The following is an 18,194-nucleotide window of genomic DNA, read 5'->3' on the forward strand; positions in this document are numbered from 1 at the left end:
TCGACTTCTGTGTAGATGCAAGCTCGTGATCTGGGAATGATTCCTCCAGTCAGAAACTCAACCAAACATAGAGATCCACAACCTTTAATTTTGACACAACCAAAGAATTTTCAGAAGCTCACCTCATATAAAACTTATTTCTTTCGGTTTTGAGTCTTACTAACGAACAAATAGTACAGACCATGATATTTTCAAGTAAGGTGAGAACTAAAATGATCACTACAACTAAATCTTACGGGCTATAAATTAGTATTTCCATCGATTTGAGAGTGAATATTCCACTAGTGAAATTTTGAAATTAAACTCCCATATTCCCTCACAAAACAGGCAATCTAAACAAACTATGTTACCTCGTGAAGGGATTCAAGCTCATCGAGTGTGGCTTCCGATTTTGGTACCTTAAGGTATCGTTTGGTATGCAGACGGGACGGGACGGAACGGGATAGGAAGGGACGGGATGGGACAGGACGGAACGGAATGGAGCGGGAACAAAGATGCCCTCGGATGGAAACAAGAAGGAAGAAGAAGGAGACGGAGAGGTTATAATTTTGTGTTCCACGGATGTGGAACGAGTCGTTCCAGGGGGTGAGATGGAACGAAAATTCACCCAAAACTCGTCCCGTGGAACAGCTCGTTCCACCCGTTTTAGGCGCACCAAACGTGGAACGGAACGTCTTGTCCTACTCTGTTCCGTCTCGTCCCACGTACCAAACGGTACCTGATCCTGGCGTGAATCTTTCCCAGAGCCTAACAATGCCCTTTTTGTGCAAACTATGAAAGGATAGAATAGTTAAAATGGTTACCTGTAAAGAATAAACAACATGTGACAATCGAGAATAGTATTTTAATGTCACATGCTTAAAGTTCTAAGCTGAAATTTCATCGCATATGTCAACTGGGCTTCAAATTGCAATGATAATAAATCAGAGTCGGTCAAAGTTTAACAAACCTTCAACGCCACCTAAACTTTAATTTTCATTTTTTTTGTTTTCTAGAAATCTCAAACACATTTCATCCTGATCTAACCACCACACTATGCAGTCCAAATATAAACCAAAATTCAACTAAACCACTCAAAACCCGCTAACAAAATACTTCACACAGATACAATCAGAGCAAAACCCAGATTCAATCACACACACAAACCCTCAAATTAACACAACCCAGATGCAAAATCCCCAAATTTAACTGAAAACCGCAGCTCAGAAGGAGCTAAAAGATTACCTTGCCATCGACGACGAGGCAGCAGTCCTTGCGATCATTGTGAGTGGAGACCTCAGCCAAAGTGTAGACCCTTTTTAAGGGCCAGATCCCGGACTTGTGGATTTGGTGGAAGGGATCCGGAGTCCTTTGCGTTGAAAATCTCATCTCCTCTCCTTTCAGCCCTTCAAGGAAAACCCACTTCTTGGGCCGTCTTCAACCACGTAAAGCTTCACTCTTTTATTAGTTTCTGTGTTTAAAATTGTTGGGGTTTGCAGTTTTGGATTGAAATTTGTGTTTTGGGATTTGTTGGGTGCTCGCATTTGGAAATTTGGAAAGTTTTAGTTGTGGATTGTGGGGGAACTGACGCAGTTGGCGGTCCCATTTCATGTAAGTTGCTCTTGTTTGTGTGTTTTTGGTGAAATAATGATGAGGAGGGTTGGATAGTTGAACTGGTTTTTTTTTTTTTTTTTTTTTTTTGTTTTTTTTTTGTTTGGGAAATGAGAGTGGGATCAATCAAGGTTCAGACTTTTTTAGGTAAGAGTAATTGTGAAAGTTATGTTTCTACAAATTTTTTGGCAAATTTTGTGACTTGGTGGATTTGGAATTTTGGTTATATTAGATATATGTGTAAAGAAAATAGTTGAACTGCATGAAGCTTGATGTAATTCTGGTTTTAATCAATGTTGGACTTGGAAACCTAGTGAATATACAAGCGAATCTACGATTAGTTGAGAAACTTAAAGGAGCTTGTGGGGTAATGAGGGTTTTAGGTATTTAGTGACATTCAGGCCATGCTTGATGTCTATTTGATGTCGGCGTATCGGAAATGCTTGAACAAAGAAGAAAGGTGCTCGAAGAGCTGCAGTAGTTAACTACTTGGTTTGATTAGATTGCTATGTTAATTAAAATGTCCCCTGTAGTCTGTTATAGGGTTAAAGTTTTACATTAGTGTTCTTTAGCGACTTGGTTTCAAAATTTTCGTTTTCGTTCGACTTTCCTTGGTCTGTGAGGCCAATGGTAGAATGATCGTGGAAATTGTTTTGTCTTAATATCTCTGGTAAGAGTGGGTGTGCATTCTTAAAGGACTTGTTTGTCATTCTTTTAAGCTGTTTAATGTGCTCATTTCAGTATGCATCATCCAAAGTCTATAACTGCTAAAAGTAGCACTACAAGGGCAAGGGAGCTATCATCTGTTTGGAAATAAGAGCTATAGACATGCCCCATAAGGGTCAATAGGTCTCAGTTGCATATCTAACTTGTTTCTCATGTGTTTTCATTCCTGAAGGTTAGAAAAGATGGGTGCTCTAGATGTGCAGAGAGTGGTTCATCAACACCAGGGATGGCGGATGATCTCATGTATGTTGTTACATGCTGGAGTTTTCCATGTGCTTGCCAATATGCTGGAGTTTTCCATGTGCTTGCCAATATGCTGAATCTTGTATTCATTGGAATTTGGCTTGAGCAAGAATTTGAATTGGTATGCATCTGGATTTTTAGCTTCATGTATGTTATCATGCATATATGGCCACATCCATAAGTGTTTGTAGTAAAAGATAAAGCACACGACATAAGTTGTAGAATAATAAATTAGTTACCAAGTGCAAAACTTCTTTCATAAATCTAGAAGAGAAACACTTTCCGGATGGCTTTAGCTACCTTGTGATTAATCTATAGAGGATTTCCTATGCATTTGTTTATTGAATTGTAATCCTAGAGTAGTGGTCATATAATGCTGGTTGCATTATCACTTACACCGTTATGTTGTTTGGTTTGATGGAAACAAGAGGACGTTTTATTCAGCGGTGAGCACAGAAAAGAGTTTATACACTGAAGATGGGGTTCAAACTTTAGTTTTATTCCATTTTACAGAATAAAATTGCTTGAAACAGAAGCTGAGGGATTATTTCAGTTTTCCATCACATCTGTGTGAACAAAGATTATTTTGGATATCCTGTACATATAGACATGGCGACTCGTTTTGAAATGTTTCAAGATGCCGTCTATTTGAAAAGATTGAAAAATAAATAGTTTGATGCTGATCCAAATCATGTACAGTTGTTTTGATGAACTGTTTTAACTAATTGGTTTGAAATTCTAATGTTTTTCTGATTTGTTCTTCGGCAGTTCGATTTGGTTTCCTATATCTCATGTCTGGTTTTGGTGGGAGTTTGCTTTCAGCTCTTTTTATTCAATATGGTATTTCTGTTGGTGCTTCTGGTGCACTTTTTGGTTTATTAGGAAGCATGCTTTCAGAGCTCACATCAAATTGGACAATGTTTGTAAATAAGGTAAATAAAACTCTGTATACTCAATGATGCACCTCTTTATAGTATGTGCACGACCCTTTGATCTTACAATTTCAGATTTCGATCCGCAGTTAGCAGCATTGCTTACTCTCCTTTTCATCATCATAATAAACTTAGCAGTGGGAATTCTACCACACGTGGACAACTTTGCTCATATTGGAGGATTTGTCTCCTTATTTCTTCTTGGATTTTTGTTTTTAATCCGCCCCCAGTTTAAATGGCTTACCCAACGGAATGCTCCCCCTGGACGTGTTAGTACTCCAGTTAAATCTAAACACAAGACGTATCAATATGTATTGTGGGTCCTCTCTTTGATACTATTGATTGTTGGGTAAGCTCCTCCTTGATCTCTGATTTAACTGTTTGATTTTATGAACCTAATTGACTCCCTGCGCGAGAATCTGGTAGCCACAGTTGACGTGTGCACATTTTTTTTTTATCAAATCAGAGAACTGGATTTTGTGTAGATATGTAGATATCATGTGTCCTGTAATATTTTCATTGTGAATAGGCTCTGTATCTGCTTGTTTCTCATCAGAATGGTTGGGAGAAGGCATTGTGTTGTCGCTATTCTCTGTGTAATACTAATTGATCACTTTGTTGATAGGCTTCTACTTTGCTGTTTTGGATTGCACGTGTCGGCAGTACTTTATTGTTTTGTTATTGGAAATAAAGGTTCATTTTCCTCGTATTTGCGTAGTATCAGTATATGCAGGCATTTCCATAGATGTTGCTTGTGCTCTCGATTAGTCGATTATCTTCATAATCACTCTGAAATACCGATAGTTCATTGTGATCTGAAAGCAAGTACTGTTCTTTTGGACAACATGTCGACTGGACATGTTTCTGACTTTGATTAGCTAGGTTTCTGTCACAACTGACCAGTATAAAAGCTTCAACAAATCAGACAAGTTCCGTTGGAATAACACGAACGATTGGTTATGTGGTTTTAGTTAAATATTCACATCCTCTCCACAATATCCTTTTTTTATCTTTTTAAATTTTGCATAATTCAACTATTTTGTTCTCAGTTTGCTAACAATATTTTCTGATGTTTGAATGGCAAAGTATGGTATGGGAAGTGAGGCATTAATAACTGGATCTGTCTACAGTTCTGGAATTCTCTTGCAGGAGATGTTTACAAGGAAGAGACCCATTGACAACGTGTTTAATGGGGACTTAAACCTTCATGTTTCAATTTTCAATCAATGCTCTCGAGTCTTGAGCCCCCATGAAGTTTAAAAATTAAGAAAGCTTGATCTCACTAGTAACTGTTACAATTTTTAGAAAGGTTGCATCCACGCCAAGCTTTCTTGCAATGGTACTTTTGGGGAACTATGAGAAATCACAGAGTCCAGCCCCTCAAAAAACGTAGAGACTTCAAAATTTCCATTCATAGCTAGGGTCGCCTAGCAAGGTAACTTTCATATTGACACCAACGTGACGTCTGATGTAACCAAAATATAGGATTCCATGTATTTGTTTTTTTCATTTTGGATGGTTGCCAAAATGTTTCCAGTCAGCTTCTGGAGTCAAGGTGCTTTAATGGTCTTGGTCCTTTGCGTACCGAAAGTGCCAGACAATAGGTCCCAGTAGTGGAAGTAAGCTAGTGAAGTCGTCTAAAAAAACAAGCCAAAGTTGTTATCATTTACTTGGACTTATTCCTTTTCATATTTGAATTTCAAGAACCAGAAACTGTGCTGTAAGTTCGTCGTATGATCCTATCCTTCTATAAATTTCCTTGTCAAGCAACAAATGGAACTCGCCAAATGCACAATTCAACACCCATCTCTCTATTTCTTTCTGCTTCTCTCTCTAGTTATATAGTTAACCAGATCAGGAATGGGGGTTTTGGTTGTGAAATTAATCTTAATATACTTGCTTTTCAGTGCAGTGTTCGATTGCTGTTGGAGCTCCCTGCAATCGGGACTCGGAGGGAATGCGACGGATAGGCTGGCGCTGCTTGCCATCAAAGCTAAAATAAAGCAAGATCTCCATAATTACAACGTGATGAGCTCCTGGAATGAATCCACGCACTTTTGCATGTGGCATGGTGTGACGTGCAGTCGACGACATCTCCAAAGGGTCACTAAGCTGGACCTGCAATCTCAAAATCTGGTAGGGAAACTATCCCCAAACATTGGAAATCTAAGTTTTCTAAGGGAGCTGTGGCTGCAAAACAACAGCTTCAGTCATGAAATTCCTCTACAAATTGGGAATTTGCGCAGATTGCAGGTATTGCGATTAGACGTTAACTCGTTTAGTGGCAGTATTCCTCATCATTTATCATATTGCTTCAACCTTATCCTTGCGAATTTCAGTCGCAACAAGTTGGTGGGTAAAATTCCTTCAAAATTTGGATTGCTGTCGAAGCTGCAAAAATTTTCATTACAATATAATAATGTAACGGGACAGGTCCCTCCTTCCTTAGGGAACCTTTCGTCTCTCCAGAGACTAGGTCTTGATAGTAATAACTTGATGGGAAACATCCCTAGTTCTCTTGGCCAATTGAAAAAATTAACCTTCTTGGGATTGGCCTTAAATCAGTTGTCTGGTAGCATCCCTTCCACCATTTATAACCTCTCCTCTCTTGTTACAATTTTCATGGCATTTAACCAAATTCAAGGGAGTATTCCATCAGATATTGGCAAAAGTCTTCCTAATCTCGAAATCTTCAACGTCATCTCAAACCAACTCACTGGGTCCATACCTCCCTCAATATTCAACGTCACAAGTGTTTGGCTCTTTGACGTTGGGGCAAACAACCTAATCGGACGGGTACCGAATCTCCAAAAGCTTCACAACCTCCGGTTCTTCAGCATTCAACATAACAATATTGGAAGCGGTAAAGATGGTGACTTAAGTTTTCTCTCGGACTTGACCAATGCCACGCAGTTACAAAGGTTGATTATTAACACCAACAATTTTGGAGGGACGTTGCCCGTGTCAATATGCAATCTCTCAACCAAACTTGAAGTATTTTTGGTTCACTATAACCAAATATATGGAAGCATCCCATCTGGGATAGGGAATCTGGTGAGCTTGGAATCGTTGGATTTGGGGAATAATAGCTTCACAGGTAACATCCCCTCTGACATGGGTAAGCTTTCAAACCTTGGAATATTAGATATTTCCAATAACAAATTATCAGGAAATATTCCGTCTTCCCTAAGAAATTTAACCAAGTTATTCTATCTTGGGTTGTATACAAATCATCTTGAGGGCAGCATTCCTTCAAGCCTAGGGGAATGCCATGGGTTGCAATCGTTGTATCTTTCTTATAACCTTCTTAATGGCACAATACCCAAACAAGTTTTCAGACTCCCCTCCTTATCGATTTCCTTGGACTTGTCTAATAACCTCTTCACAGGTTCCCTTCCCTCGGAGGTTGGGAATTTTTTCAGTCTAAGTGAACTGGACGTTTCTGATAACATGTTATCTGGAGAACTCCCCAGTAGCCTTGGTGGTTGTGAGAGTTTAGAAGTCCTGCATGTGCAAGGAAACTTCTTCAACGGGTCAATTCCTTTGTCTATGAGTTCAGTGAGAGCAATTCAAGATCTAGACCTTTCTCGCAATAATTTTTCAGGGGAAATTCCACATTTTTTAGAAGGCTTTAGAATCCTGAATAATCTGAACTTATCATTCAATCAATTTTGGGGAGTGGTACCAACTGGAGGTGTTTTCAAAAATGCGAGTGCTATTTCAGTTGTTGGCAACACTAATCTGTGCAGCCCTGTTGCTGATTTAAAGCTTCCCAACTGCAAGTCTAAAGAGACCAAGAAACGAAGATCGTCTCGTAGCTTGAAGCTAATACTCCCTTTAGTATTTGGACTTGCTCCTCTAGGAATAGCCATGGTGTTCTCCTATTTCTTTCTTTGTTCGTCAAGGAAGAAAAGGAAAGAAATTTCATTGAGCACTTTGGGGAACACTATTTTGCGAGTGTCATATGCTAGTCTACTCAAGGCTACTGACGGGTTCTCAGAGGCTAATTTAATTGGTGCCGGTAGTTTTGGGTCTGTGTATAAAGGAGTGCTTGATGAGGATGATAAAGCTCAACTTGTTGCCGTGAAGGTGTTTAACTTGTTACACCATGGAGCTTCGAGGAGTTTCATAGCCGAATGTGAAGCATTGAGAAATATTAGGCACCGAAATCTCGTCAAGATTATAACCTTGTGTTCAAGTGTTGATTTTCATGGTAATGATTTCAAGGCTCTAGTTTATGAGTTCATGGACAACGGGAGCTTAGAGGAGTGGCTGCATCCACCTACTAGAACTGAAGAGTTAGGAGATCATATACCCAAGAAGTTAAATCTTCTTCAGAGGCTAGAAATTGCCATTGGTATTGCTTGTGCATTGGATTATCTTCATAATCATTATGAAACACACATAATTCATTGTGATCTCAAGCCAAGCAACGTTCTCTTGGACAACAAATTGACTGGCCATGTTTCTGACTTTGGATTAGCAAGGTTTCTCACACAAGTAACGAGTAATGTTTCAGCAATTCAGAATCAGACAAGTTCCTTTGGAATAAGAGGAACGGTTGGTTATGTAGCTCCAGGTATATATATGTTAGATACATGCTTCATTATATTTCCATTTTTATTTTGGAGTATTTAATTTACAAAATTCAAATTGAACTATTTATACACAAATGTGATGTTTGAATTGTAGAGTATGGCATGGGGAGTGAGGTGTCAACAAGTGGTGATGTCTACAGCTTTGGCATTCTCTTGTTGGAGATGTTTACAGGGAAGAGACCCATTGACATCATATTTGGTGATAGCTTGAACCTTCATACTTTTGTAAAGATGGCTCTCCCCGAGCGAGTTACTGAGATTGCAGACGCACCACTTCTCCAAGGAGGCACGAACGAGAATCCCAATCAACGCAGTGCGAGAATTCATAAAGTTGAGGTGTGCTTGAGTTCAATATTTAGAATTGGAATTGCTTGTTCTGCTGAATCCACAACAGATCGACCAAAGAATATCAATGATGTTGCATATGAACTTCATTCCATTAGGAATACTTTTCTTGGATAGAAACTCTTTTTGGTGTGCTTTTGTGATAGAGAAATTTCATGTACTACCTGTGAAGTCTAGCTTTTTTGTTACAACAGTAGATGTGGAAGTTTGCAATGTAAATAATCACCAATGAGGTTCATTGTGTGAAGAGTGTATTACTACTATGCTGTACTTGGTATTTGTGTAACATTCACATAGATTAAGGTCTAGTTCGTGCCACGAAATTGTTGAATATTCACATTGACAGATTCCAAATTTTTGAAAGATTCATAACCTCAAGACCCTCAACATTCAATAAAATCATCTTGGAAGCTATAAAGATGGTGAGTTAAGTTTCCTATCAGACTTTACCACTATCACTGTAAGGTGAATTCGAAAATCAAAGTGCTATTTCAATTGTTGACAACACTAGATTCTGCAAGGGAATTCCTAATCTCAAGCGCCCAATTGCAAGTCTAAAGAGCTTCAAGAAAAGAAGACTCATTGCCTGAAAGTAATAATCCCTCTAGTATTCGGACTTGCTTTACTTTGCAAGTGTCATATGCTACTTTCTCAAAAGCACTGATCGGTTTTCTTCAGCTAGTTTGACAGGTGTTGGCAGTTTCGAGTTTGTATACAAGGGCGTTCTTTATACTGACAATAGAGCATCAAAGAGTTTCTTAGCCGAATATGAGGCAAAACGACATTGTATACATCTTTTGAGGACCCGAGCCAATGACAATAACATTGAATTGAAGGCAACTACAAAAATTGTACATTATATAAAGAGGCAATCTCATAATCAAAATTGTCAAAATCAATATTTTATGGCTACATTTTTTCATCAGTCAATCGATACACACAAAACACAGAATCACATACTCAATAAAAATTCAAACCCAGAAATCTGAAATTAGCAATGTTATTTCTAACCCCCCCAAAAACAATCCAAATCTTAGTGGTTACATTCATTAGTCAAGCACTCAACCACTCAGGCACATCGACTACAACTTGAGAATGTTATGCAAATCTTAGGCAGCTTGAATCATTAAATTTGAGTTGGAAGAAGCTCTGTTACCTGCTCTGCTAGTTGAGGAGTGTCACCAAATTCGGCACTATCATCAGCATCAACACATTTCACACGCTCCCGCTTCCAAAACATTTCACAAAATCGAAAACCAAATGAGATTTTGTAGCAGAAAAGATTGACGGAAAAATAAATTAAGAAAAGCAATTAATATTAAATATGGAGGATGAATGATGTTGTCCAATAAATAAGACAGTTGTATATATTTCTCGACCATGAGAAAACATCAAATTAATAGAGGCATTAATCCTAAGTTTGCCATTCATTGTTGTCGGTCTAAACTTGATGACATATTGTAAAGTCCTCTTACATACAGATTAATGAAAAATAAATTTATTTCCATGAGTTATTTGATTTTGCAAATTCAAAATAATTGAAGAATACCGAAAATTACTAAACCCCATCACAACATCCCATTAGTGAAAAATCAAAGACAAAAGTCAATTACTATCTTTCTAAGCATCCAAATATAGCATACTCAAAATACCAAATTCAACTCCAATGTCATAAAAAATTAAAAAACAAATTAGCCAAATTGGAATGGTTAGATCAAATAAAGATTTAAGTCAACCAATTACACAAAATAATTCCTGCAAAGTAGGCACCTAAGAAAATATACCACTATGGTGGTGGAGGAGGCCCAGGCTCAAACAGTGGAGGACAGCAGTATTTAAATATACCGCAGCAGCACGGAATCCACGAACTGCATAATCAAAACAAAATTTTTAAAATTTATGTTTAAACTTAAATTTGAAAAAAAAAATGCAGTAGAATTGTCTAATGAGAAATTCTCCAATGTGGATAAAATTAATCTTGCGGGATGCAATTAGTTGTATTGGGCTGGCAACCGGCTTATGCTCAAATCCCACTAAATTGATCATACACCCTTCCAACTACAATTCAAAGGAAGAAGTTCCAAGTCGATGCATAATGTTTGCTTAACTAAAATAAATTGCTTTTCATGATTAAAATAGCCAACCAACCAACATTCATTTGATAAAATTGAACATTTGGAGTTACATATCCACACATTCCACATATTTAAGATCGAACAAACCTTCTCATGAAGACCACCCAAAGGTCCATTAGTGAGTTGTGTGACCAGAGGATTTACTGCACTTGAGTTTCCTCGTGTAGCTGCAAGAGCTGTGAGCTTACGTTGACCGTCAGCCACTTCTCCGCTTAAGGTTTGAGTCACCGATGATGCAGAATTAATAGCTCCCTGCAAAGAAGTGAAAAAGAAACCTTAATTTGTTAAAATGTGATTAATTACAGTTTTCTCAATTGATTAAAATATCATCCGATGGTGTTTTCTAGGCTTTTTTTTCCCTTCCTTTCGCAGGACATTATTTCATTAGCCATCTGCAGAATTGTAATTAATAGAATCGGTGTTCTTTGAAATAATCATAACACTTCACTACACAATGGTAGCAAATTCTAACAACAAATTGTCAAAAACAATGAGAACAATTACCAGAAATTTCAAATCTTTTGGGGGTTCAGAGTAATTACCAGAGAGACGAAAGCTAAAACAGGGTTATCAAACAGCATGATTCAAATATAATTTTATTAGGGTTGGTAAAAGATCAATAAAAAATGAATTACAGTCTCTCCAATCAGAAAGTAGTCACAATTGACAACCCAAGAGATCTGTAAATCAAATATATAGGAAAAGATCAATAAAAAGTGAATTACAATCTCTCCAATCAGAAAGTAACATTTATTTCAAAAGATTCAGACTCATTTTGGATATAGATAAACATTGGCATGTTAATGATAAGGCATTCAACATTCACGTAAAGAAAATTGATATACATGTTATCCATCAATGTTTTGGTAACAAATTCCCAAATCGCTCTATCTACCAAACATTTGCAGATCTATAGTTACAGATGTTCACTTTTATGATATTCAACCCAATACCCAAATTATTGGCAAAACGACATTGTATAGATCTTTTGAGCACCCGAGCCAATGACAATAACATTGAAGGCAACTACAAAAATTGTACATTATATAAAGAGGCAATCTCATAATCAAAATTGTCAAAATCAATATTTTATGGCTACATTTTTTTCAAACCCATAAATCTGAAATTAGCTATGTTATTTCTTACCCAACAGCCCGCCCCCGCCCCCCCCACCCCCCCAAAAAAAAAAAAAAAAAAAAAAAAAATTCCAAATCTTAGTGGTTACATTCATTAGTCAAGCACTCAGGCACATCGACTACAACTTGGGAATGTTGTGCAAATCTTAGGCAGCTTGACTCATTAAATTTGAGTTGGAAGAAGCTCTGTTACCTGCTCTGCTAGTTGAGGGACCAAATTTGGCACTATCATCAGCATCAACACATTTCACTGACTCCCGCTTCCAAAACATTTCACAAAATCGAAAACCAAATGAGATTATGTAGCAGAAAAGATTAATGGAAAAATAGATTAAGAAAAGCAATTAATATTAAATATAGAGGATGAATGATGTTGTCCAATAAATAAGACAGCTGTATATATTTCTAGACCATGAGAAAACAACAAATTAATAGAGGCATTAATCCTAAGTTTGCCATTCATTGTTGTCGGTCTAAACTTGAAGACATATTGTAAAGTCCTCTTACATACAGATTAATGAAATATTAATTTATTTCCATGAGTTATTTGATTTTGCAAATTCAAAATAATTGAAGAATACTGAAAATTACTAAACCCCATCACAACATCCCATTAGTGAAAAATCAAAGATAAAAGTAAATTACTATCTTTCTAAGCATCCAAAGATAGCATACCCAAAATACCAAATTCAAATCCAATATAATACAAAATTAAAAAACAAATTAACCAAATTGGAATAGTTAGATCAAATAAAGATTTAAGTCAATCAATTACACAAAATAATTCATGCAAAGTAGGCTCCTAAGAAAACAAACCACTATGGTGGTGGAGGAGGCCCATGCTCAAACAGTGGAGGACAGCAGCATTTAAATATACTGCAGCAGCACGAAATCCACGAACTGCATAATCAAAACCAAAAAAAGAAAATTATATTTAAAGTTGAATATCCACATATTCCACATATTTAAGATCGAACAAACCTTCTCATGAAGACCACCCAAAGGTCCATTAGTGAGTTGTGTGACCAGAAGATTTACTGCACTTGAGTTTCCTCGTGTAGCTGCAAGAGCTATGAGCTTACGTTGACCGTCAGCCACTTCTCCGCATAAGGTTTGAGTCACCGATGATGCAGAATTAATAGCTCCCTGCAAAGAAGTGAAAAAGAAACCTTAATTTGTTAAAATGTAATTAATTACAGTTTTCTCAATTGATTAAAATATCATCCGATGGTGTTTTCTAGGCTTTTTTTCCCCTTCATTTCGCAGGACATTATTTCATTAGCCATCTGCAGAATTGTAATTAATAGAATCGGTGTTCTTTGAAATAATCATAACACTTCACTACACAATGGCAGAAAATTCTAACAACAAATTGTCAAAAACAATGAGAACAATTACCAGAAATTTCAAATCTTTTGGGGGTTCAGAGTAATTACCAGAGAGACGAAAGCTAAAAACAACATTAGTCCAATTTTTTCAAAATAAGAACAGCTCTGATCTGAGAAATAAAGTGCAATTTCTGAAGGAAAAAAAAAGCGAGAAAACCCTAAAATCGCTAAGAACCCTAATTTATAAACCCTAAACAAAGGAAAAAGGAGAGAGGAGACTCAAATAAAGGGAAAATGGAGAAATTCAACATACCATAATCGGAGGGAGGACCCTTTCCGACGGCCAAATTCATCGACACCGGAGGCGGTTGTCGACCGTCACTGTACCTCCATTTCGCCTCCGCCATGTTTGAGGCTTTCGACCGTCACTAGTTGGTTTGTGTGCCTCATGTCGAGAGATATGGGGAGCGGAGAGAGAGGAAAAGCAGAGGAAGATGAAAGATTGTGGGTTTTCCAGTAGACAAGGACAGAAACAGGAAGAGAGACAGACGAGAGGAGAGCGCACGCGTCTAAACCATCGCAATCCGTTCTAAACCATACGAACAAAATTACCCTCCCAACCCAACCCCATGTGGCTGGCATTGTTGTAAATAGCGTGAAATTGAGTGGGAAAAGTTTGACTCAATTGCTCCTCAGCTTTAGAATAAAATAGAAATTACGCTAGCGCGTTGCTACGGAAACTAGTTGTTTTAGGCGTTATTGGATGAATAAAACATACTTAATTTGAATAAATTCAACGCAATTATGAACAAATAGAGAGATACAAGAGTGAATGAGGTCGATAAGATAAATAGTTTTGCTTTTATATACATTCAAGTGAGCTAACATATAAACACATTGTACAATGAGTGGGAAAAAACTAAACGTCTTTGATTAGAAAGATATGGTTTCCAAAAAACTACAAACAGGAAAAAAGAAAAGAAAAACAGAGCTATCAGACAGCATGATTCAAATATAATTTTATTAGGGTTGGTAAAAGCACAACCCACCCAGCATTTCGAACGCACCATGGGATTTAAAAGCAGGTCTTTCTTGATTAGAAGCTCATATGTCTTGCACCTAATATTCAAACACTCAAGCGTCAGTGTCTTAATACTTCTAACCCACAGTTCAAAACAGAAAGAACCTCATTAGATGAAAATGCCAACATTTTCTAAGAATGGAGCCCAAAAATTTATAACATCAACCTCATGCAGGGACTTGGCTACAATTTATTTTTAAGCATCCAAAATGTCGTTAAACTAAACATAGTTAGTTCTTCGTACCTTTGTATGAAGATCACACAGGAAAACATAGCATTCCTACATGCTATGTTGGAATTTCGGGGGTTAGATTAGAGCCACACTTGAGTTCGACATCGAAAGTGAGGCCTCACTGGTGTGTCTCCACACCACATGCTCTGCAAAAGAGACGCAATCTCAGAATCATAAACACATAAATAAGAAATATACACACTATATATATAGCAAGAGAAACTTAAGAAACAAAAAGTTCAATCAAAGTGAGTGAAGTGAACCTTTTTTCTTTTTTTAACTCAAAGCATTGAAAGTAGCACAAACCATTCCTTTGTCCTCTTTCTCCCCTCTTCCCGTGTCCCTCACTCTTTTTCACCCTTTGAAACAATAACTGATAAGGAAACATAAAAAATTACTATTGAATAATCTAACAAATCATTTGGCACCATCGGTTGCCAACCTGCAATCTTGAATCTGTTAACATTCCAAAATTATTATCAGTATGTCTCCATTTAACATTTTTGATTCGCTTCTTTTCCTCCTATTTCCCAACCAACAAAACTTCTTATCATCTTTCTTATTCATATATATGACAATAAAAAATAAAAAAATAAAAACAATGTGCAAAAGATACAAAAAGTAACAATAGCACCTTTGATTAATTAGCACACAAAAAAAAATGATAGTGGAGAACAGGAAATAACTATAAAAAATTAAAAATATCAATAGACCAGGAGAAAACTACTTTAAACAAAATGAAAACTCAGAATTTAGGATAAAAAGAAGGAAAGCAATCAAACAGAAAAGAAGACAAAAGAGAAGAAAAAAAGTAAAGCAAAATACCTGAAGCTCGGTGAGATTCAAGCTTCGAACTGAAAAAAGAAACATTCGGTGGCCAACACCCAATCACTAATTAATTAAGTGGTGACCATGAACACGTGAATAAAATTGTAGAGGTTAATTATACGGAATCTTACGGCCCAAAAAAAAGAAAAAGAAAAAGAACTAATTGAAATTATGTGTTGCGCACAGTGATATCAAAGAAGAATAATTTCTATTTAACTGAAATTAAATCCGAATCAATGTTTCATAAAATTACAGATTTTCAATCAAATGCGGAAAATACACAACAATTTTATTTCTGATTTGAATATAACCAGCTACATCCCAAGTTGTATCAGTATCAATGGATTCAACATGGTGAGCATCTGCCCTTAAGTATTCATATTTGCAAACCCTCATCTAAAGAAAAATTCATCCAGAAATTAATCACTGAGTATGCAAGGTTGGCATGCATATTCACGTTTAATCGTGGCCATGATGACAGGAATTAAAAAAACACGAAAATAGGAATGATGTACCTTTACTTAGATTTCAGGATTCTAAAACCGGTTGCTGAGATTTGAGAAACATAGGAAATGTGTTTCATGATTTCAAATTAGATTTGCATAAGAGTTCAGAAACGCAGACATCCCTTCTTTTCATTCCCCTAAACGCTAAACGCTAAACCCTAAAGCCTAGGCTTTCAACACCAAAACACCGAAATAGTACCAATTTTGCAATGTGCAGGGAATATACTAAAAAAACTTAAACCACAATCAAGCACCATCTATCTAAACAAAATCAGAACCCAAACCACATACAAAATCTCTAAAATCAATTTACCCAACCCCTCAATATATAATAATAAAAATGATTCTAGTAGAAATTCCAATCCATTACAACAAAACACAGAGCTAAAACAACAAAACACAGAATACCAGGTATTGTTGGATGTAGATATCCAAAACAGTGGCACCCATCAATTGATCTAATTACGTATCCATTCCTTATCCATGGCATACAAAGTATGTACTCCCTGTTTACATGTTATAAAACATTTAGTAGATCAGCAATCAAAATTAACAACCCTAATTGTTGTATACACTAAGCTCTCCAACTGAAAATGTTTAATTAAATTTTCCAACTTAAAACCCTAAATTAAATCCTACAAATTGAAATAGCAGAAACAGAATTAGAGAGAAGGAAGAAATCACTGACCTTCGAGTTGTTGAAAGCTCTGATGGGTTTTTCTTTTCATCCCGCCCTAAAAACAGAACCCACAATTGTAATATAATATCCAATCATAGGTCAAGAATCAAATTAACCCAGCCTGTGTATAGAAAAATTGAACAAATTTAGACATTTATATGTATGTATATTCCAGTAAAAAATAATGAAATGCACTGAACCCTAAATTGCAAAACTAGTTCAGACTGATTTAAGAAGAGAAACAGAGAGGGAGAGGGAGTGCGACAGAGAGAAACCCCTAAAAACAGAACCCTCTGGCAACCTAATACAAAATCAAGCCAACAAATTCCATTTCAATTTTGACAAAACAAATCGAAAAGGAATAATGAAAACCTGAATGAATTACAGAGGAACTGATGGGTTTATGCATCAGCAATGTATTAAAAGCGTGAGGCGTGAGCGAGGCGTCTGAGGCAAAGCCCAGCCTAGGTGTGAGGCGAAGCTTTACGGGATTTAATTTTATATATATATATATATATATATGTTTTATATATTACATATATAATTGTATAAAATAATACTATGTAAAATAAACATCCATTCTCAATTTTTCATTCAAATTCATAGTCATTCAAAAGATAATATCACCTAAATTCATCATTCAAAGGTAATATCATCCAAATTCATTATTCAAAAGGTAATACAAACAAAGAAAACAATCATTCATCCAAATCCTCTTCATAGAAATCAAAATACAAAGAAAGATATCAATCAATCATCCAAATCATCTTCATCTAATTCTAAATAAAAGGCATCCTCTTCATTGAACCCGTGCATTTGTGGTTACAAAAAACACAATAGAAGTGTTTGGTGATAGGATCCAAATCTTTTGTCCATTGTTAAGCAAAATCTTTCTTAGAAGAAGCCATATTCTTCAATGTCCTAAACAATAAACATTCGATGCATGCATACAATTAATGAACCAACAATTTATTAATTTATATACCAACAATTTCCAAAACTGCACACAAACGGTTAATAAACGATTTGTGCAAGTAATGGAGCAAAGTATTCAATTAATTAACATTATCGTGACAAACCCCAACCTATAAGTAGTACGCAGAGGCTTGTCCGCAATTTAATTTGTGGTCAATGTGTAAAAGACAAACCCCAACCTATAAGTTTATTGTGGCTTTAGTTTAAACTAAGGAGCTGGATATACTTTTCTGTCTATTAGCCCCTCTACACTTTCTGACCTACTAGCACCTTCCACTATTATCCCCTTATCTACACTTTTTGTTTTCTATCTAATACCAATTATTCAAACATTTCTACAAACAAGGCAGCATGCAGAGGCAGAGCTCTTCCCCAGAAAACTAAATCCCTAACTTTTTCAAAATTTCAGAAAGCTTAACCTTTGGGATCTTGCTGACGGCGCTGGGGTGACGATGCTGGGGTGACGGCGGTAGGGTGATGGCGGCGTGGCGATGGTGCTGCTTCAAGCGGCGGTTGTGTTCTCTGTTCTAGGCTTCTGGCGCGCGGGAGAATAAGCAAGAAGGCGAAGAAGGCAGAGGCAGACAAATGTGATTGAAGGTATGGTATGATGAGGATGTTTAAAACTGAAAATCCTTACCCAAACGGCGTCATTTTGGGGTTTGGATGGTTTTTTAAAAAAAAAAATTAAATAAAAAACAGGGGCAGACAAGGTGCCTGGACGCCTTGAGGCGCGCCTCCGCTGCCTCGGCGTCTCCGGCGAAGCATTTCGCCTACTGCAGCAAAACAGAGGTATTTGCCTCACCGCCCAGCCTCAAGGGCGCCCTAGGTGCGCCCCGAGGCGAGTTCTTTAAAACGTTGTG

General features: G+C 36.8%; 2 protein-coding genes and 1 pseudogene across 29 annotated transcripts; 2 read left to right on the forward strand and 1 right to left on the reverse strand.

Moving 5' to 3' along the window:
* Positions 1-881: 881 nt before the first annotated feature.
* On the forward strand, positions 882-4,200 carry LOC137742120 (RHOMBOID-like protein 1; annotated as a pseudogene). The gene is made up of 3 exons (XR_015953386.1): positions 882-1,424; positions 2,489-2,559; positions 3,328-4,200. The product of XR_015953386.1 is annotated as an RHOMBOID-like protein 1 (transcript).
* A 1,028-nt stretch (positions 4,201-5,228) lies between these two features.
* LOC148692810 (receptor kinase-like protein Xa21) lies at positions 5,229-8,757 on the forward strand. Its single transcript, XM_088679853.1, has 2 exons — positions 5,229-8,070; positions 8,184-8,757. Exons 1-2 carry the CDS (start codon positions 5,352-5,354, stop codon positions 8,549-8,551), a joined length of 3,087 nt encoding a protein of 1,028 aa, XP_088535979.1. The 5' UTR covers positions 5,229-5,351; the 3' UTR covers positions 8,552-8,757.
* LOC148692811 (enhancer of mRNA-decapping protein 4-like) lies at positions 8,021-16,877 on the reverse strand. Of its 27 annotated transcripts, XM_088679857.1 has the most exons (14): positions 16,732-16,877; positions 16,369-16,414; positions 16,089-16,186; positions 15,172-15,200; positions 14,610-14,719; positions 14,359-14,492; positions 13,347-14,152; positions 12,687-12,851; positions 12,522-12,605; positions 11,899-11,965; positions 10,657-10,821; positions 10,219-10,302; positions 9,591-9,662; positions 8,021-8,598 (listed from the first exon to the last, which is right to left on the reverse strand). In XM_088679857.1, the coding sequence occupies exons 1-6, from the start codon at positions 16,766-16,768 to the stop codon at positions 14,465-14,467; spliced, it is 348 nt and encodes a 115-aa protein (XP_088535983.1). In that variant the 5' UTR covers positions 16,769-16,877; the 3' UTR covers positions 8,021-8,598; positions 9,591-9,662; positions 10,219-10,302; positions 10,657-10,821; positions 11,899-11,965; positions 12,522-12,605; positions 12,687-12,851; positions 13,347-14,152; positions 14,359-14,464. The 27 variants fall into 27 exon arrangements, with proteins under 27 accessions (XP_088535983.1, XP_088535987.1, XP_088535985.1 ...); XM_088679861.1 differs by having other exon boundaries at positions 11,899-12,605; positions 14,101-14,152; XM_088679859.1 differs by having other exon boundaries at positions 11,899-12,605; positions 14,083-14,152.
* Positions 16,878-18,194: the final 1,317 nt, after the last annotated feature.

Source organism: Pyrus communis, chromosome 11 (assembly GCF_041283825.1).
Source record: "Pyrus communis isolate YQ-2024b chromosome 11, ASM4128382v1, whole genome shotgun sequence".
Classification (NCBI taxonomy): domain Eukaryota; kingdom Viridiplantae; phylum Streptophyta; class Magnoliopsida; order Rosales; family Rosaceae; genus Pyrus; species Pyrus communis.